This window comes from Gastrolobium bilobum, unplaced genomic scaffold (assembly GCF_033153095.1).
Source record: "Gastrolobium bilobum isolate Gb01-03AN ecotype WA unplaced genomic scaffold, APGP_CSIRO_Gbil_v1 utg7102, whole genome shotgun sequence".
Classification (NCBI taxonomy): Eukaryota; Viridiplantae; Streptophyta; class Magnoliopsida; order Fabales; family Fabaceae; genus Gastrolobium; species Gastrolobium bilobum.
This window is the reverse complement of record NW_026898776.1, coordinates 427027-450265: the sequence shown is the minus strand read 5'-3', so window position 1 is coordinate 450265 and position 23239 is coordinate 427027. Positions and strand designations below refer to the sequence as shown.

Below are 23239 nucleotides of genomic sequence, written 5' to 3'. Positions count from 1 at the left end.
AACTAAACACTAGTGGAGAGGCAAGCACTCAAAGTTCTGTCCCTAGCAATTACTCCATAGTCATTAACAGGGAGCCGCTAATAAATCTGGATAATATGCATGTGTCACCCCCACTAACAATGCCACCGGATGTGATTCCTGCCCATGACATGTATAATACCTCGTGGCGTACTGATAGTTCCGAGGAAGAGATTGATGAAGGTCTTGTTCCTGATAATGACTCATCGGATACAGACGTTGATGGTGATTTTGAAATGAAGCCGTCTAGTGCATTGTGTGAATTGATTCCATCACCGGGCATTGTCGGTACGCATGACCCACCGCCAGTGGCAGGTTAGGTTATTTACGGTTGCTTTTTTGTTTTTCGAAATGATATTAGTAATGACATGCGTTGGGATCAAACAGGGGATGATACTGTTCCATTTTGGTCGTAAACTGGCCGTTTCACGAACATTAACTGGGCATACCCAGATCAGAAGTGTGATGAAATGCAAGTGGCACAAGTACCAAATTGGCAGATGGGTCAAGAGCTCCATAAGGACCAGGTGTTTGAAAGCAAGCAGGATGTACAGATGGCCATCAAACAATATTGTATGGCAAATCATCACACAAGTGTCGTACAAAAAAGTTATACAAAAAGGTTGATAATGGTTTGTCAAAATCACAATGACAGTTGTCCATGGAGGATGAGGGCATATCTCAAAAAAGGAGGTGCCGAATGGTTAATAGTGTTAGGAATGTGGCTTCTATACTCAAAAGGTGGGTGAATTGAGTATTACAAGATTTTTAGCAAAAATCCCTTTCTAGTTTCTAAATAATGATTTCAAGCAATCTTTGATATGTGAAAAGCTAATCAATACATTCAAATAATCCATAATATATATTATATCACAATTATAGAACTTATTCTAGCACATACAAGATATCAAGGAAGCAATTAAAGTGCTAGAATTAAAGAGTTTAGAGTTTAGAGAATTGTAAACACAATATATCCTGGTTCGGTCACCACCACTTATGACCTACGTCCAGACTGAAGCCGCTCGATCAACTATTTCACTAATGGTCAAGCTTCACGGGTGCTTGACAAACCTTTACAATCTTCCAAGGCTTCAGGTTCTTGGATACCTTACAATCTCCAAGTTTATGGATACTTGGCAATCTTACAATTCACTCCAAATTTACTTAGGTATTTGGCTACCTCTCAAACAATGGGTCTCACAACCCTTTCAACTCAAGAATATAAAGAGAGAAATATTTGGAAATGAATATACACTCTCAAAGTGTGGATATACAACTTGAAGCACTATGGGGCTGTTTGGTATCCGGTAATTTGTTGGATATCCTGGAAAGTGGAAGTGGGAATGATTTATTTCCACGTTTGGTAGACGGAAAACATAAAAATTGACTGGGTATGGTTTATTCCCCGGCAATTGGCTTACACTACCGATCATGGAATCGAGTTCCCATTTAAAACATGGTAATGGTCAGTTCCCAGGTCTCGGCTTCTTGACGTGCCATTTCTCAGACTAAAGTACCCTCAAACCCTATCTTATCATTTATGCCAAAAAATAGATTTGTGGTGAAAAAGAATGAGGCTTTCCACCGATTAGGGCATACGGAGAACCATCTGTGGTTCATAACCTCTGAAACCACCACTCCACCGTGTTGCACCATAGTGTCCGACTGAAATTTGTTGAAGCTCGCATCAGTCCAAACTCGCTGTTACATCATATTTAGAACAACTTTCGGTCCTATAAGCATCCTCTCATCAACGCGCCGTTACATCATATTTCGTTTCTTCTTGTGCTTCTCTTCACTAGAGATAACACAACAACATATTGCACAGGTCTCTCTGGATACCACCACCCAGGTATATACCACGTATATTATGACCCTTTGTTTTTAACTGACTTTGTTTTCTTGGTATTTTAAATTGTTCTACTCGTTTTCTTTCTTGTAATTTCTTGATGATGGCTTTGATCGAGTTTGTATTTTTTATTTTTGGTTCTGTTTCTGTTTCTGTTCTTTTAAACTCCAAAGTTCTCAAATGGTTGAAATTTACTTAATCTTTGTGTTAAAAATAAAAAACTTTAGTTAATCAGTGGTATTGTTTTTTTTAATGGCCCTTTCTTTTCCTTTTGGCTGACCATATTCTTTGGTTCTGATTGCCCTTTTTTTAAATTTGTTGTCAAATTTAATAATAATGTTCTGGTTTTGTTTTTCGCTCACACGATTTCTGTTTAACTAGAAGTTTGGGGATTTTGCTATGATTTTGGTTCTTTGAACGGTGAGTTGTCCTGTAAGCATCCTCTCATCACATTGGCTGGTAGGTTGTACACAGTATTAAGTAAGAAACATACACACTGCATGTTGATGCTGTTGCCAAAAATATATGCATTATCAACTTAGAAGCATATGTTTTCAAAGTAGGAAACATACACCTGTGTATGTGCTTGGTTTTTATATTTGTATCCACTAATCACACAGTGCTAAGGAAGGCAATTGGTTACACAATTGATGAAAAGAATAGTATACATAACTTAGAAAATGCTTCATTAACTCATTTATTAAAAAAAAATACTGAAATGTGTCCAATACCTATTTGTGTTTATATACCAACATGTGGTTCAATGCATGGAATGATTTAAAATATACTATGGAGGCTGAATTGAAGCTAATACCACAACCTACTTGTATCGTGATCAAAGTTAAACTTTGTTGGTTTTATTTTCCTTAATATTGCTAATACAAAAAATCGTTATATATATTTATTTCATAGATGACATTATTTTGAAGTACATAACATATATTCATGAAAGCTTTTTGTTTGATGATACAAAGCCTACCATTTTGATGATACCATAACATGTTGATGGTGTGGGAAAATTAATATGCATTCTCAAGTTAATTTGTTAATGGGGAAATGGTTTGTCATGTTACATGACAAGAAAACAATCTTCCTACACACACAATTCAAGCTGGGCCCTACCTTTTTTTTTTCACTCCACTTTTTAATGGACCCCACATATATTATGAGTGTGTAGAAAAATGATCTATTATCATGTAACATGACAACAACAAAACCCTTTGTTAATTTGTTTTCAAAGTAGGAAACTTTAAAAGTTTGTGTGCGATTGGTTTTTACATTTGAATCCACTAAAGACACAGTGGTGACTTGAACAATTTGCTAACCGATGTATTACATTTGGTAAGGAAGGCTATGGTTTATATATCATCATGTGCTTCCATGATTATATTAGTGAGTGAAAATAGACAATGAAAAAAATTATTTTGCTGATACAAAGCCTACTTGTATGATCACCAAAGTTGAACTTTGTTGGTTTTAATTTCCAGAAAAATTAGTAATACCTTCAAATCCTTTGAATGAGTTATTTGTTTGATGAGATTGTTTTCAACTGCATAACTACAGAACATATATTCATCAAAGATTTTTGTTGAATGATACAAAGCCTAGGTTTTGTGTGAATGAATTTAAGTTCTTTAGTTTTGCTTTTGTACTTGGCTTCAATGCCATATATTTTGAACTATTCAACCTTCCAATTTTGGCATGGAGAATATAGTATGACCCTGTTGTTGTGCTTTGTAGTTCCACACACAATTTATACCTCTGCGAAGCTGCCAAATCTAGGACCATATTCCTGCTTCGCAACTGTGCCAAATATACATCTGGGCTTCATTTGAGGTAGGAACTTTTTGTGAATGATTTTATCCCATGTATATGGGTTCATATGTTAACCTGTTCAAATTCTATTTTGAAGAGGAGGAGTGTTGTGTCAAATGTTGATTATGTGAATTTCAGTTGTGGGGATTAACTAAACTTGTTGTGTTTTTTGACATGTGTGCTGAATGGATCATGTTAGTATGTTATCATAATAATGGGTATAACTATGAAATTAGTATGTAGACGTACATAACAGATCATTGGAAATATTGCATCTGTTTTTAAGTGCAGGTTGTGATACCAGTTATCTCAAGTGCAATGTGGGGCAATCTCTATAATGAAGTGTGTATCAGGTAAGTATATATGTACAAGCACAATTATGCAGAGTCGATTTGTCATCTATTTCAAATAAAATCTTATGTTGAACATTGTTTATTATAGCAGTTATTGATCTATATTTGTATGTTTGGTTATGTTTAAATTTATTAAAAATTTGGATAGCTTCAAACTTATTGCATTTCGTAATTGTCGATTTCAGGTTCCAAGTGTAACTATGGAGACCCAAGAATGATGTCACTTATGTCTAGTGCTGCTGTTTAGGATTTCTTGTTCAGTTACTAGTTAATGTAGTCAATTGTAGTAGCTCAATAGTATGACAATGGAAAGTTGTAGTGCATATATGATGCTGTTGTGGTATTTGATATACTTGTGTTCCATAATATGTAGTATATCGTGTGAAATGATATGTGAAGTGGTGGCTCTGTTTGTATGTGTTGTGCACGTATGATTTTTGATGCCATCTAATACTGGTAGTGCAGCATTGAATTTGTGTGCTGGATCAGTGGATGTATCAATTTGTTTCGTTTATGTACTTAATTTGTTACTGAACAGACTCAAAGGATGAGGCTATTGATGTCATTGTCCAAGAATGATTCACTACAATAAACTTACATGACAACATGGCATTGCAGTAAAATTAGACACTGGGGAATGCATATGTCATCCATCTTGATTAGGTATATGATTATGATTTTTAATAGTTAATAATAACCCCAATGTCAATATATTTCATATATTACACACGTCTTCAATATAAAAATGTATGATATTTTCAGTTGACGAAGGAAATCGTATCAGAAACAGAACAACTTTATTAACTTAACAAAACAATTTAATAACAATTCGTATAAAAGAAGAGTTTATTTGAAAGAATAAAGAAAACCTTAGGTTAAACCCATACAAGTTCGGAATTTGGATGTACACGCTGTTCCAAGTCATAATTAGTGACAATTAAAATGGCAATAGTGAAAACAATATTAAGTTATGTCCGAGTTTATAAGTCTATGATGATGAATTCTTTAAATACAAGCTGCCTTCCATGGTTTACGTACATGGAAGACAACTCAAATTTCAATTATTAAAGCCACTTTGGATGTGTTCTTAGTCCAGTACAAATTTGATCAATCGTAATATGAGATTTCACTCAACTAGCTAGTAGAAGCAAATCAAATTATTAAAGGTTATTGATTTTATTCTTACATATGTGATCACCAAAGTTTATCTTTAGGAGGGTACTTTCGTAAAATATCACCATATTCCCAGTAATATTTTGTTATCAACCAAACAACCATTCAGAAAAACTTACCAATAATCCTGGTAATATTTTGTCCTACCAAACACCTTTTTTGTAACATTCTCAGATAATTTTTGTTCCAATCATATTCCAGGTAATTGTGATTCCAGGATACTAAAAAATTTCTCCAGTACCAAACGCTCCCTATGGGTATATGGATTTTCAATATATGAGCTCAAATATGTTTGATCTTTGAAATATATGAAAGAATATGCAAATGATAGTGTAGAAGCTCTCAAATCATCCTTAGGATGTGTAGGAATGGTGATCTTAACGTTTTAGGGTCATAAGGAATGTATTTATAGTGATTTTTAGCAAAACTAGTCGTTTATAGCCATTATAGGCTTTCTGTCGCAGGGTGGGAATCGATTCCCAACATTTCCAGAGAGTGGGAATCGATTCCTGATTATAAGGAATCAATTCCCAACCTGTTGGAAAGGTTGGAAATACGACAACAATGACATTGTTTCGTATTTTGCGCATAACTTGAGCTATTCTTGTCGGATTGATGTGATCTTGGTCTTGTTGGAAAGAGAAAAGAAAGATAAACAACTTTAATGAAGAAAACAAGATCTAAATCTATCATATTTGATACGAAAAATTGTATGGAAGGCAGCAGCAGCAAAATTATTCAGCAAATTCTAAGTTCAAATGTGTTCTAACTTGCTTCCAACCACTTTTTATGAAAGATCTTGACTTGGTAAATATGTTTTGAAGTTATAAAATATGTTAATGATCTTTTTCATGAGTTTTTCAAATTCTTTCAAGTATATAAAGGCTATGATTATGCAATTCGAAAAACACGTTTACTTTGAGAAAAACTTTAAGCTCATGCAATGCAATCTACCATATACCCTCACATATATTCTAAGTCCTAAAGATATATTCCAAATATGATTTTAGACTTAGTTTCATATCTTGTGTCTTGGATCTTCACTTGAGCTTGATGCTTTGAATTGTTGGAAATGACAATGCTTGACACTTTATTGGTTTTGATCATTTTTCACCATGGTTATGATATTGAGTTTCTCTTAGATGTTGTCCATGGTTAGTTGTCTTTGATCTTGTTATTGCTCTTCTAATTATTCCTTGTTGCTCTTGAGCCAATGATCTTACCACTTTGATATGACATCACTCTTCTTGTGTGGCTACATCATACATCTTCAATATCCACATATGGTTGATGTTTTTTGCTCTTGATCAAATGATCTTGGTTTTTTGTTGTTGTCACTTTGTTATCATCAAAATATACCTTGTATCTACAAATAGGCATATGGAACAACATCCATACATATGTTAGTCAATCACTTTCTCAAGATCACAAACAACTTGACTCAAATTTCATTTGTTCATTAATCATCGGTAAGTCAACCAGCCTCTCTATGTGTTCAATAAATAACATTGTTTCGCTAATTCATTATTGTTTCACAAACCGCAGAAATGATACGGGAAGAGCCAAGTGTTAAAATTGGTCTAATCCAGGAGAGGAAATCTAGGATTTCATATATCATATAGAAAGGCATGAAAGCAAAACATAAGGTAATTGTGAGGGTTTTTGAGGATTAGGATGAGTCATACGTGTTTCTGCTGAGATGATTGGATTATATATTGTTGTTTTCTCCAGGGTCTGCTTATAAACTGGACGTGAATGATCACAGGATTGATGGTCGCCTCGATGGATCGCACAAGGTGTTCAAAAGGGTTTTTTGGATATTCAAACAGTGTTGTGATGCTTTTAATTACTGTAAGCCTATGCTCCAGATCGATGGGACACATTTGTATGGGAAATATCGCATAAATAAATAAACATTAAATATTAAATAATAACAACATTAATATACATAGCACAATTAATACAATTAAATAATGCATAAATAATATGACACAATTAATGTTATTAAAAGAATAATGATACGAATACCAAAAAAAAAAAAAAAAAATACCATACAATTACTATTTCTTATAACCTAAGTTGTCTATCTATAAATAAATAATATGACACAATTAATATTGTATAATAATGGGTTATCAATAAATAATATTACACAATTAATATTAAACACTATATTTTCAACCTATAACTAAATAATATCGGCAAAAAAATTAATTTAATGCTTTTTAATAAAATAATTACGCATTTATTACAGTTTTGGGAATAATTACGAATCTATTGCACAATGTGACGCCCATTTTGGGCGTCACATGTGACGCCCCATTGAGGCGTCTCACCCTAAGGGGAGACGCCTCAATGCGGCGTCACTCATCAAGTTTTGACACGTGTCATTTTTTTTTCAAAAAAAAATTAATTTAATCATAAAACTTCCGAAGGCCATAACTTTTGACTCGGGTATCTAAACCAGGTAATTTTTTTTATTCCACATAATTTTTCGAGATCTACGCAATGACATCTCAGTTGATATATTTTATTTCTCACAAATATAATTTAAATTTAAATCAGCTAATCCTTCTTCCTTAGAGATTTAGAAAATTTATTTAATTATTTTCTTTATTAATACACAAATCAAATCTTTATTTTGTTTTCCTTATTAATAATAATTGTTACTTTTAATTTAAATCACAAATGAAATTTTTTTATAATAAAAATAAAAAAATTTATTTTTTTAATTTAAATCACACTTCAAATCTTGATTTATTTTTTATATTAAATTACAAGCGCAGAACTCAGAGGCTTCTGAGTTTAAAAATGCAACACGTGTCAACACCTGACACGTCACCAATCACGTCTAAATTAGGTTTCAATCAAGAGGCAATCACGCCTAATTTAGGTAATTTTATTTTTGAAAAACATTCATAAGCCATCATTAATTTCAGACCACGAATAATAACCCAGAAACTTATAGCATTAATCATTAATTTCAAAAATAATATCCTTCTTCCTTAGAGATATAGAATATTTATTTAATTATTTCTTTTATTTCTACAGATTTTTCAAATTAATTTTTTAGTTTAAATCACAAATCAAATCTTTATTTTGTTTCCTTATTAATAATACTTTTTTTTATTTTTAATTTAAATCACAAACCAAATTTTTGTTATAATAAAAAAAATTATAAAAAAATTTAAATCACAAATCAAAATTTTATTTATTTTTTTATTTTAAATCACAAACCCAGAACTCATAGGCTTCTGGGTTTAACCGCTCTTATAATACCATTCTTGTAAATTAAAATTGTGTTTGTGAGAAATAAAATATGTCAAATGAGATGTCATTGCGTAGATCTCGAAAAGTCATGTGGAATCAAAAAAAGAATTATCTAATTTGGATACTCGAGTCTAAAGTTACGGCCTTCAGAAGTTTTAAGATTAAATTAATTTTTTTTGAAATAAAATTACACGTGTCAACACCTGATGAGTGACGCCCCATGGAGGCGTCTGACGCCCCTTTTTGGGCGTCACATGCAATAGATCTGTAATTATTCCCAAAACTGTAATAAATGCGTAATTATTTTATTAAAAAGCATTAAATTAATTTTTTTTCCAAACAATATCATTTAATTTAATATTATATAACTGCATAATGCCATTTAATTTAATATTATTAAGAATTGCATAATAAAACATTATTAAATACCAAAATTTAACAACATTAATGTCAAAATTTTGTAACCTATTTTTCAACCCTATAAATAAATAATGTTAAATAATTTAATATTATTAAATATTACATAATCAAAAAATTATTAAATACAATTAACAACTTTAAAATAAAAAATTCCTAACCTACATTTTAACCTATAACTAAATAATGTATAATGAACAATTTATTCAATACAAATTTTAACAACATTAATATACAATTTTCCTACCCTACACTTTCAACCAATAACTAAACAATATGGCATAATTAATATTACTAATTAATGCATACTTAAAAATTATTAATTACGAAATTTAACAACATTAATATAAATATTTTTATAACCTAAGTTTAAATTCAATAAATAATATCAAACAATTAATATTATTAAATAATACATTAATATTAAATACTAAACCTAATAACAATAATATTAAATAATACATTCATATGAAACAATTCTATCCTATCGTCACACTTGTGTCTTCTAACCTAAGGTTTCATGCTATAAATAATGATTAACAACAATTGTATAACACGAAAAAACTATAAAAAAAATAACTTGATAAATTACTAACCTTAAATGTAGAGAGAGAAACACAATGAGAGAGAAAAGGAAAATGAGAAAGCGATAGAGTGAGAGGGAGAGAGGAGTTGGGTGGGGGAATGAGGGGTTATATAGGGAGGGAAACACAATAACTTGGTGCATGTCTGCCATGTGTCATTCTGGCCATTACATGTAGTTTGGCCAGCGAACTTCGTTGCGTGTCTACCACGTGGCTTGGCAGGTGGAAACATGCAGAGGTATTTATTGCAGCCAAGTTCGCTACATGGAGTAGCGAACTTAGTGTCCATCAGGAACGTGACACATCAGCAAATTGAGTTCGCTACAGTGACCACATGACATATTGAGAAATAACACTGTTGACATGACATTTAAGTAAAAAAGATTGGGAACAGTGACATTTTGGTCACTGTTTCAGATGTTGCTTGGTCAAGGTCTACCTTAAAAGGTAAGGGGGGAAACAAAAAGGAAATTGCTCTGAACGTGAGTTCTTCCTCACCTCTTTATGAGAGTGAAATGATACAAGTTATGTCATTTAAAATGACAAATATTTTCCCCTTAATTTAGTGGGATTCACTATTGAAATGAACGAGACCAAATACCAAAGTTAGAGACTATAGGATGCTACCACATGGTAACCAGATATCAAACTAAAAATTTTGACACCAAATCTTAATGAAATATTAACCGTAAATTTTCGTGAATCTAATAGATATAATTTATTGTGTCACATTTATTAATTAATTTATTAATTTTCAATAAATTAAAATCATTAAATTTGCTAAAATTAATATCAAAGGATCTTGTCTTTCTCTCTTTATATATATAATTTGACCACTTTTGACCCCACAAAAATTAAACATGTCAATCACATGATAATAACATTTATGGGATCCACACGATCAAAAGTGATTAAAATTGGTCAAATTATATCACTTGGGTAAATTAATAGTGTTCCAACTGTATCATATTGGTAATTTTTTTTAAAAAATTTATATAAATGTTAAGTACATATTATTTAGCTTCGTAAATAATAATGGAGATTATATATAACACAACTATTATTATTTTAGGAATTGATATAAATTCACTGAGTAAATTAGCACAGTAAATAATCAAGTGAGTTGTTAGATACAAATAAATGAACTATTAAGATTTTGATATAAGATTTGTAATTCTTATGACGATATAATTAAGTTAATCTTTTCCCACATAAGAAGAATGACCAATATATTATAAATTTTTTATAAAAAAATACCAATATGATACAGTTTGAACACTATTAATTTACCCAAGTGATATAATTTGACCAATTTTAATCACTTTTGATCGTGTGGATCCCATAAATGTTATTATCATGTGATTGACATGTTTAATTTTTGTGGGGCCAACATGGTCAAAAGTGGTCAAATTATATATATAAAGAGAGAGAGACAAGATCCTTTGATATTAATTTTAGCAAATTTAATGATTATAATTTATTAAAAATTAATAAATTAATTAATAAGTGTGACACAATAAATTATATCTATTAGATTCACGAAAATTTTCGGTTAATAATTGATTAAGATTTAGTGTCAAATTTTTAGTTTGATATCAATATCAAATAATCCTACCCCTATTATATATATATATATTTATATACCCCCAAGCATCATGTGGAGAAAGGTAGGAAGCTTCCTGCGTCCACGCCAAGGTCTTCTGTACCCCAACTGGCCCAATAGCCTTAATTGCTTTTGAACACTATTTCTATTGGGCTTGTTGCCGTGGGGAGCTCTTTAATTATGAAGAAATAATGTTCTCTACCGGGCCCATAAAGCTTTGACCAACATTTTCTATCTACTTCTTCTTCTTCGTTTTTCTAAAAAAAAATTGACCACGAGCGAAATACAATATGCTACTTGGCGGGTTTGAGTTAGCAAGTAAAAATATTGGAGGAAAGGAATAGAGCTTAGCTTAGAGAAGCTTCCCAGATCATCTAAAAAGCAGAGACTATGGAAGTTGGAAATACCACCCTTCCCCTACCCCAGGGCGGCTATATAACCTTTCTTTGATTTGATCTTCTTTCTTACCGTGTCCTTCTTCCATATAACGGACCCCACCACCAACAAGAAAAGCATTCAAACAAGTTTAAACAGAAAGTCATAGAGCTCGTACATACAAGTAAAGCTAACCATGTAGGACCTTGATTTGTATACTCTCTCTTTCTCTCCCTGTTACCCAAAGAAAAATAAATGAATAATTTAATTTTTTTTTCTTTTTATAAAAAAAAAAAGCCGAAAAAGCTGATTTCATATTCATATCGCAGTTGAGGCACCAATCGGAAATGAAAATGCATTTTACATGGATGCATTTTGTTTGTGGACCGCTCTTTATAGTCCATAAGCTGATCCTTAAAAATTCATTCAGAGTTATTCCCACGCATTCTTATAGTAAATTATGGTAGTTTAGTTGGCGCATAAAAGCTGAGCAGATGGGATGGGTGAAAGCATTTGTTCAATCCTACCTAATATCATTTTTAGAAAGAGTTTAAAATCTTAATTTTGAATCCGTCCAAACAGGATTGCCTACCTACGATTTAGCTAAAAAATAATAATAAAATTTTAAAACATCTGATGCTCCCTTGCACAATTCACGTAGTATACGTTGGTGGAAGTAATTTAGTGGGCAAAACGGTTATGAGTGTTCTCTCTTATCAGTAGAGAATATTTTCTATTCATATATATTTTTTTTTTTACTATGCAAGAAGCATCTTACGTCCATAATTTTTTTGAGTTATTATTTTGTTAGAATATAGAACCATTGTGTCTTTAATACCTCATTTTTCAGCCATATCTAAGAATACACTAACGATGACTCATCTAAAAACCTTGATTCACACCATTGCTTCTAAGAATATTTTAATATATATATTTCACCCATAAAAAATTCAGACCTAACTCTTACTATAGAACCGTTCATGTCTCTTATATAACTAGCTGACTCAACAACTGTTGAATATGAATTTCACATGATAAATGACATTTCGGTCACCGCCAGTTCTTAAATAAATACTCTTCAAAAAAGTGCACAAGATTGAAACAAGGTAAAAAAGCAGAAAGAGGCTTGAATTGGATGACTGGGTCCCATTAGGCTTTTACGTAGTCTCTTTCAGTAATTTGCAAGTGGACCTGGATACGAAAAGCAACTTGAAATGGCGTCTATGTTGGTTAAATGGAAACATGGGGATCAATAGGGTCCCACTCACCCCGACCCAACAGTATGGTAGAAATAAAAAAAAATCCACCCTTTGGTCTCTGCTTTGTGCCTTTCAATATCCACTTTATACCTAATCTCCATGTTATAACCAAACCAACGGTGAAATAAAATCAACATTCAACTTTCTACAGAATCAAAGCAAATGTGTTCTGTACTCTATTTTTTCTTTTTCCTGCTTTTAAACTAAGCATTAGTTGTATGTTCTGACTGGTTTGAATTTATTCTCGGTAATAAATAGTGCAATATACCTACTTTATTTTCTGTAGGTAGAAAAGGGAGAAACATAATCTGAGTCAATCATTCAAGTCTTTAAGAATGCAGGTGACCCCTAGGAAATTTCGAAAAGGACTTCATCTGTCTAACTATTAATATGATTGAATGCGAAATAACACATTATTTTTTATTATTCTAACATTTTTAAATAATAAAATAAATATATATATATATATATTAACATATTTTCATTATTTCCCTAAGAAAAAGATAATATAAAAATAGTGACATGCAAATAAGAAAATTTAAACAAAATAATACACTTTTATTAGAGAAAATTGAGAAATACCATCATATTTACACCTTCTCTTGTGGTACGGTGGGAGACGAATACCATGAAGCTTTTCGGTTTCACATTAACATTGATTAATGGCATGTTGGTACGAATTATTTTCCTTGCAATTTTTTTTACTATTTGTGTATATTTTCTATATAATAAAATAGAAAAATATATTTTAACACACATTTTCATTTTTATTTTTTATTAGAACATAAATGTAATGTCTCGATATTGATGCATGAATAACAAAAAGAATTTTGATATTTTTGTTTAAGTATTTTATATTTATTTTGACATGAGTAATATTTCATACACATTTTCTAACGCTCGGTTAATATTGGATTTTTTTAATATTTGAGAAAATAAAAAAATGATAACAAAGTTTGTTAAAGACAAAAAAATGTATAAAAAGGATAACAAGTCTTGCAATCTAATTGACGTATTTAGATTTAACCATCGAAATTTGATTTACATTGAGAATGTTACCTTTCTAATTTATTTAATTTTATGATCTCAGTCGCAGCTATTTTTTTATACATTATTTCTTGAAGTATATCTTCTTGTTTTGGAAAAATTATGAGAATTTTGAAATGCATATTTTTATTATTCTATCGTAAAAGTGGAATAAAAATCATGTTTAGATAATTTTAATCAGTAAAATATTTCTGCAATTACTGCAGATAAGTTATCTGCATTTACGTCGTTTTGGGATTAAAAGACTATAATAACTCGAAAAATTACAAGAATATTATGATTTCCACCACAAAACAACATCGTATTGAACTTATAGCAGATAACTTATCTGCAATTACTGAGAAAAAATAAACACAATTTTAATATTGTTCCAACATTTGGACACGACAATTTATCCCAAGGTATCGGTTAGAATTTATAAAAACAAAGTGTGCATTTTCGTATCATCGGTTTCTATGCTAAAGTAAGCGTTGCGTTTCAATTTCAATCAGTGAATTTAAGTTTTTTAATTAATATTTAGCTATCGCTCTTTCGACAAGTGGCCAGAACTTTTTTTTTTAATATACAAAATAGAGAGTGGCTAGAATTTTTTTTTGCGATTTTACTTTTTTCTATTGAATTTTTTTCCACGGTTTCGTATAAGGGTTTGGTGTTTATCATTTTAAATGAAATAAGTTATGTTATTTTAGGAGAGAGATAGACACAAAAAACGAAAATCATGGGAAAGAGTGAGTGATTTTTTTTAATTTAAATTTTAAATAAAAAATGATATTTTGGGTCTATATATCTCTTAAAATGACAAAATATTATGTCATTTAAAATGACAAAACTAATTCAAAAATTACGAATGTGTTTGCATAATACTATTTTTTTTTTTAATAATTTCGAAACTTTTTTACCTAACGCATTTTCTCATAACAGTTAGTAAGAAATTTAGAATATTCTTTTTTTTATCTCTAAAACTATATAACGCCTTATATTGATTTATTTATCCCTACTCAACTCTTTGCTTAATTTCTTTTATTTTTTTAAGAGATGGTTGACTACGTTTTCTAATCTTGTAATAGGATTATTATTTTTCTTAAACTTTTTAACAAAATAATTAAATAAAAAACATCCAAATAAATAATTCACTTTTTTTGGATAGAAATTATAATGATGACATTGAGATTTGAACGTATTATTTTCCGTAAATTATTCGTACCTTTCACCACTAGATGCAATTTTTGTAATAACAATATTGATTTTTCGCAGAATAGCCATTTTCAAGTAGTGTTCGATCGATTACGTATTAATCAATATTCGATTGATTGTTCTTTTATTTATTTTTTCGGATTGACATTCACTTTATTTCTTTACTTGAACATCCGAATTAATAAAATGAATTAATTGTTTTTCATTGTCCTTGAACATCTTCCATATTTTATAAAAATTCTTAATTTGCAAATAAAAAATTTCAAATACTAAATCAAGAAAGAAAAAGTTATGATCGAGCAAGTGAATCAAGTCTAATTCAACGGGGGAGAACTCTTGCTGTTGTTTTTGTGGTCTTGTCTGGCTCAATAATCGATTAATCTGTAAAAAATATATCCTCTTTTTCATTATTCTGTATAAATAAAAAAGAAAAAAACCCTCAATAGAATGATTTTAATTTAGGTAGGTGAAAAAAGGATAAACATAAATGTTAGCAACCGTAGAATGATTTTAGCCACAAGAGGGCCTAGTGAAACTGAGGTCGTGTTTGGGTAAGAAGTATAAAGTTTGATAGTATAAGTTTATATTATACACTATGACATTTTTATTTATTTGGTGTAATCATCGTATAGTATAAATTTATACAGCAAATATCCTTAATATATTAAAATGATATATAACTTAATCAGGCCTAAGGATATGAGATTAGGCCTAATAAGAGGTTGATGTATTAACATTGGTAATCAAAGCAATTCTCAAGAATTAATATATTATTTCAATATGAATATATTAAAATAAAAATTAATTTTTTAATATATTAATTTTTAAAATATTGGAGATTTTTATTTTTATAAAAAGTAATATATTTTTTAGATACACTGATCAATATATTTTTATAAAAATTAATATCATATGACATATTTTGATTAATTATATAAATTCTTTATTAAAGGATATTTTTGTTAAAAATATTTATTTTTATCCTATCTAGTATTATACAATGTATTACCAAATACTGAATAATATTATCTAATATAATATTATGTCAAATGCTAAATAATACTAAAATTTAATCAAATCTTATATAATTAGACTTTATGCTATCAGATTTTATATTATTAAACTTTATCTTATGCTGTGTACCAAAAGCATATAGTAAATGTGGTGGGCTAATTAGAGAGGTGATGGTTGGAAATGGATAAGGAACTCCTCCACGAATCATTGAGTTTAAACTCATGGGTGTTTAACATAGTAGCTAATACATGTCGAGTTTACGACGACTTGAATTTGGTGAGAGTTGGATTTCATTGGACTATATATAGTCACAGAGAGCTAACAAAAGAAAAAAATTATTACAAAAAAAACAAAAAACAAAAACAAAAGAAAAAAATAATTAAAAAGAAGGGGAGCTGATCAGCTTCTGCTTCACCCATTACAGGTGAAATCATACTTTGATTTCGTCTGGTATGATTAAAAAATAATTTCTATTTGAGGTGTTTAATTTTCCAACCCAAATATAGATATTTTTTTTAATTTAAGGGAATGTATTGGATTGAGATTTTAAAGAATTTTAATGGATTGATTTTGGATAAAAGAATCCATTGGTATTCAATTAAGATTATTAAGAATTGAAAAAAAATTCACGTGATATTCAATTAGGATTTTAAAAGATTATTTTAGAATCCGTCCAAATCAAGTTGTATTAAATCAGGATTTTAAACAAAAGAAAAATAATCTTGTGGTATTCAAAAATCTAACTATTTTTGTGAATTTTCAATTAGTGTGGATTTCGTGAGACTTTTTAGTGAAAAGTATAAGTAGGATACCTCTCTCACAATCTCATTCTAAGCCGTAGGATTTCTTGAGATTTCTCTATTACAGTAATTCTTCTTCATTTAGCGGGTCGACTCGCTCAAAATCGGATTCCCTATGGGAGCTTTGTCAAAGCTCAAAAATAGCATAATTTTAAAGAATTTTCATCACAAAATAACCTAAAAACAACAACTCAACAAGATTCTAATATAATCCATCTCAAAAATAGCAAATCTTTTAGCGATTTTTAAGAGTTTTTAGAAGTTCAAAAAATGATTTTCAAGCTATGAGTCGATATTTTCTTAGCACAAAAAAATATGATTTTTGTATTAAAATAACATAAAACAGTGGGAAAAAACAGAGGAGAAAAACCCATCAAACCAATTTTCGTTTTACATCAATGAAACTAGATCGATTTTAAGAAAGATTGAAAATTTCATTATATGAATCCTATGTTTTATAACAATACATTCATGAACGAATTCCTTCGCTATAGGAAAAGATTTTAAACAATTTTTGTGTCAATAGATCACTAAAAACTTGTTTTCAAAAATCCCAAAGCAATTTAAGATTTCAATGTATTGATTGAAAATAATTTGAAAAGATTTTCAATAATTTGAGAAATTTTCTAAACTTTAATGTAATAAAACTTAGAAATTCAGATTCAAAATTTTATTAAAATATTCAATGAAAACATGCATATGATATATGATTTAAAAACTCTCGTTATGTAGAACAAAATCTCCAAGGTTTCCAACAACAATAGAAAAAAATTCCAAACAAAATTTTATCATGAACTTTAGATTCTATATGAAAATTTTAAATTATTTTAATAAAGAAAAAAATTATGGGTCTTATAATCATTTATACATAACTCTGATACCAAATAAAAAAAAGATAATTTTAAACTCATTGGTCAAAACCAAGAGCAGGAATGAGAACATGTTAATTTTTTGGAGGGCTAGTATAGATATGTGAAGAGTTACTATTTAGTAGGACATCAAGTTACATTAATTATTGATTGAAAAAATTATATTAGGTTTTATTTTTTTTATTAATATCATTACAACTTTTTTATTGACTCTTATAACTTCGAATGTTTGTTAAAAATTCATATGATTTTCAAATCTTATAAATTATATTAAAATCCAATCTTTTCTCTTTCTTTTTTTGGTAAACCTATTAAAATGAAATCTTATAAAATCTTAATTGTAAAAAAAATCTTTTAAAAAAGTCGTTAAAATCACTAAAATTAATGATAGTCTTTTAAAATCTATAAAAAAAATTATCTCAAAATAATCTTTTGAAATTCTGACGCAGTACATCTCCCTAGATGAATGTTGTGGATTTCATCCCGTAACGGGGTCAATAAATCACCGATTGAATTAAATTTATATAAAAATAGTAATAAGATATTATGAATAAAAATTATTGTTTCGAAAAAAAATGAATAAAAGTTATTATGATTTAATGTTTCCTATAAGATTAACTGTTTTAATTTGACGACATCTTTAAAAATTGATATAAAAAATATATTATTTCAAAAATTAAGTTTTTTAATTCGCCTTACTATATCCTATATATGTTGGGTTCGTTTTTTCTGCATTTAATGCAGATAAATTATCTGCAGTAAACTCAATACGATGTTATTTTAAGGCAAAAATCATGGTATTTTTGTAATTTTAATTTGTTTCAGGGTTATTATAGTCTTTATAATTATAATTTTTTTAATATTTCAATTCTAAAATAATGTCATTTTGAAAATAAATACAGATAATTTATTTGCAGCATAAATATTTTTCTTGATATATATTTTGCCCAACATGTAATGGGACAAGCACAGGTAGGAATGTATAGCAGGATAAAGTCATTCTCTACATATTTTAATAAAGGTTACGAGGGGCAAATCAAAATCTAAACAGATACAATCCATCTAATTATCCAAGCAAGTATCAATTAATCAATATATAAAAGAAATCTCTATCCAAAAAATCATATATAAAAAAAGAAATAATCCTGAAGTGGAAACAGCAGTCAGCAGCCATTTGTCAGGTGATTAAGTGAGGTGTCTAGATCTGGTGTGTGCTTACATAACAAAGAGGTTGAGGCCAAAAACTCTGATTCACATTGGCATCTCCATTCTCCAACATACACACACAAGAAACACATTTTAACTTTTTTTTTTTTAATATATAAAAATGAGGAACGATATATTTATAACTTTTTTTTATAACTTATTACAATCATATCTTATCACTGTTGATTTCCGTCAATCAACGATTATCATTTTGATAAATTAAACTCATTAATTAATTATTAATTTACAATAAATAATAACTGTTGATTGACAGAAATTAACAATGATAAAATATAATTATAAGAAGTTGTAAAAAAAAAATTATAAATATAACCTTCCTCCCTCCGTAAAAATATATGTTAATAAGAGTTACTTGTCAATTAACCGGCAACAATGTATCATTAATTAATTCATTTAATAGCAATAAAAAAAGAATTAACGAATAACGTTCCAGTAACACCCGGTACGCCAGCGAACCACTCTTTTACGTTTACGTTAACGTTATAATAGAAAGAGAGTTAAGAGAAAGAGTAAAAACTAAGGGAATGAAAATAATAGCTGTGAAGATGAAAGCCTTAAATTGAGCACTGAAGATTCACAGTTCCTCTTTCTTGAGTTTCCATTCTATGCAATTGCCAAATTAGACTGAAAAAATATATGGCGAAGTCGAACCCTGCTCCGACGTCGTTTCCTGCAATTAAGCCAGAGCACTACGTGCACAGTCCGGCTCACTACGCCGTCGTTTTGGGAGACCACGCAACCCTTTCTAGAATAATCTCCTCTCTCCCTCGATTACCAGACCCATCTCAAATCCTCACTGAGTCTGACTCGCTCGCTCAGGAACGACTCACCGACAAAATTTCCGCCGTCATCGACCGTCGCGATGTTCCCTTCAGGGAGACTCCTCTCCATCTCGCCGTTCGTCTCAACGACCTTTCCGCCGCCCGCGCCCTTTCCTCCGCCGGCGCCGACGTTTCCCTTCACAATTCCGCTGGCTGGAGCCCCCTCCAGGAAGCCCTCTGCCGCCGCGCCTCCGACATCGCCCTCCTCCTCGTCCGCCACCATCACCGCTCCGCCTGGGCCAAGTGGCGCCGCCGTCTCCCTCGCCTCGTCGCCGTCCTCCGCCGCATGCGTGACTTCTACATGGAGATCTCCTTTCACTTCGAGAGCTCCGTCATTCCCTTCGTCGGCAAGATCGCACCCTCCGACACCTACAAAATCTGGAAGCGCGACGGAAACCTCCGCGCCGACACCTCCCTCGCCGGCTTCGATGGCCTGAAGATCCAGCGAGCAGAGCAGACTTTCCTCTTCCTCGGCGATGGCGATCGCGCGCACGATATCCCCTCCGGTTCGTTGCTCGTTCTCAACCACGACGACCGGAAAATCTTCGACGCCTTCGAGAACGCCGAAGCTCCGATGAGCGATTCCGACGCGGCAGGGTTCTGCTCGCAGACGAGCGTTTACCGGCCGGGAATGGATGTGACGAAGGCTGAGCTTGTGGGAAGAACGAATTGGAGAAGGCAAGATAAGACGGAGAACGTGGGAGAGTGGATGGCACGGGTTTACGAAGTGCACAACGTGATTTTCAGCTTCCGGTCACGGAAAATCGCAGCCGGGGATTCCAACGTTGCGGGGAGCGAGCAGGTGCTGCCGTTGGAGCTGGACGAAGACGAAGACGGTTTTCTCGTGGCTGAGATTCCAATGCCAGTGTCTTCCTCTGACAAGAGAAGACACAGTAGCTTCGTTCGAGAAGAGAGGGAGTGGGTCCCATCGGGTAGAAAAAGCGTGGACCTACCTTCAATTGCGGTCCCACCGCCAAGAAGGTCTTCGGCTTCGTTAAGAGCGGCGCCACAGCCACAGCCACCGCTACCGCCGCCGCAGACGAAGGAGAAGGAGTACGTGAGAAGTTTACGGCCGTCGGTGTGGCTGACGGAGCAGTTTCCGTTGAAGACGGAGGAGCTGTTGCCGCTGCTGGACATTCTGGCCAACAAGGTGAAGGCAGTGAGGAGGCTGAGAGAGTTGCTCACCACCAAGTTTCCACCGGGGACTTTTCCGGTCAAGGTATGTGGTGTCCCACCAAAGATTAAGATTTAATAATTGATTTGATTTGACTGATTATTGAAATATTGATGAATGATTTGATTTATGATGGAAAGTTTGTGTTTTTGATATTTTGGCTTTGTGGGGTAGGTGGCTATCCCGGTGGTCCCTACGGTGAGGGTGGTGATTACGTTCACCAAGTTCGTGGAGCTGCAACCTATGGAGCAATTCTACACACCATTCTCTAGTCCTAGACATTTGCTCAGTGAAGATGATGATCACCAAAAACCAGAAAGCCACCACTCTTCACTTTCTGGGGCATCCACGTGGCTGAGACGAAGTAATAGCCAATTGAGAAATAAGCAGCAGCAGCAACGATGTTCTTCTGGAGCATTGGATTCAGACCCATTTGCCATTCCTGCTGGATATACATGGACCAATCATGGAGATGATTCATCACGCAAAATCAGCAAGTCCAAGTCTGTGAGAAGATCCAAGCGACAGGAAGCATAATCAAAGGAATATGACGCATTAATGGGAAAATTTTAAGTTGAAAGAATTCCATAAGACAGACATGAATGATGTAGATATCCTGTCTATTTTTATTTTTTATTTAATCAACTGGGGGCGTTGGGATAATGGTGTTCATAGAGGGAGGTTTAGCAGCAAATTGATTGACAGAAAGGGTACTTAGAACTGCATTATTTTGCTCACAGTTTTGTTTTTTCTATCTTAATTATATACAAATTTTATGTGGTTTCATTTTCCATTTTTGGATTTGACTTTTCTAGCTAGTTTTTGGCTAAATTTCAATTTATTATTGCCAATGCCACCCTCCATGTGCTAGATTGTGACCAAGTTTCCAGTCCTATAGGATTGCCAATTTTTAACGGAGATGTGGATTTTAAAATTTGGTAAGCGAGGATCCCAAATGCCATCGGAATATTTTTTTGTTACTTTTTCCTTGTATTATTAATTATAGGGGAATTGAATTGACGTGCCGTCCATTGCACCTCCTTACCCACGACCCCGAGAAATTATAGTCCACTTTTCATGTAGTGATATGGGGAGGAACAATGACCAAAGTGTCACGTTTGGACAAAAAATTTACCAGACTGCCACGCCAACAGTAAATTTTGCCAAAATGCCACGCGACATAATTCGCTACACAGTGTAGCGAATTATGTATGCAAGTAATTCGCTACACAGTGTAGCGAAATATACCACGTCAGAACGCACAGAACCAAAAATACCACATGTCAAATTTTGCAAAATTCGCTACACATGGTTCTGTGCGTTCTGACATGGCATATTTCGCTACACTGTGTAGCGAATTACTTGCATACATAATTCGCTACACTGTGTAGCGAATTATGCCGCGTGGCATTTTGGCAAAATTTACTGTTGGCGTGGTAGTCTAGTAATTTTTTTGTCGAAATGTGGCAAAATGGTCACTCTTCCATATGTGGACTGTTGAGATGTTGCTTGGACAGTTAAGATATTATGTTGTGGGTCGCATCACATGCAACTCGAACGCGAAGGAAAAAGTCTCCCTGTCTCAATGAGTTTCTGACTTAAAGGACCTTTGTAGACGTAGTTTTGGGTGCACAATGGCCGGCTACCATGGAACCTATTTTAAAAAATTACAACCAATTGGTGCTGACTTTTATTTACCATAGAACAAAATAAGCTTGGAAGGGGAATCCATAACTATGCCATCAGCTATCTCGCCATCCACTTTACACAAACTGCCATCCACACCTTTCTTCAAAAAATATCAAGATGTTTTCACCACTCTTATACACCTTCCCCCCTGACTGCCCACATAATCACCATATTAACCTGTTGCCTAACTCTGAGCCAGTCTTGGTATGCTCTTACCGCTACCCCCACTTCCAAAAGAATGAAATTAAACAACTTTGTCAAAAAATGTTGGACGCTGGGGTTATCCGCCCTTGTCGCTCACCATTCAGCTCCCCAATATGTCACATGACACTTCTGTGTAGATTATCAAGCTTTAAACTCCATCACCATAAATGATCAATTCCCTATTCTTATTGTGGATGAACTTTTGGATGAATTACATGGTGCCTAGGTTTAGAGGTGACAAAATGGGTTAGCCCGTCCTGACTCGCCATCAACCAGCTAAAAGCAGGTTGGCCCACCCCGACCCACCTCTTGAATTTGGGTTGAAAACCCCAACCCACTACGTTTTATGGTGGGTTGGCGGATCAACCCGCTTACAAAAAAAATTATAAATTAAAAATAAAAAATAAATTACATTTTATTAATATTATAATATTACTTATTTTCATATCACACTTCCCATAGTTTTTTTTCAATCTTAGACTTA

General features: G+C 32.2%; 1 protein-coding gene across 1 annotated transcript; it reads left to right on the top strand.

The window, feature by feature from the left end:
- Nucleotides 1–19188: 19188 nt before the first annotated feature.
- Nucleotides 19189–22018, top strand: LOC133284013 (uncharacterized). The gene is made up of 2 exons (XM_061480963.1): nt 19189–20907; nt 21037–22018. Exons 1-2 carry the CDS (start codon nt 19504–19506, stop codon nt 21397–21399), a joined length of 1767 nt encoding a protein of 588 aa, XP_061336947.1. The 5' UTR covers nt 19189–19503; the 3' UTR covers nt 21400–22018.
- Nucleotides 22019–23239: the final 1221 nt, after the last annotated feature.

Coding starts and splice junctions, on each gene's coding strand:
- LOC133284013 (XM_061480963.1), top strand. CDS start 19,504: ATGGCGAAGTCGAACCCTGCTCCGACGTCGTTTCCTGCAATTAAGCCA. Junction 20,908..21,036: donor CGGGGACTTTTCCGGTCAAG/GTATGTGGTGTC, acceptor TTTGTGGGGTAG/GTGGCTATCCCGGTGGTCCC.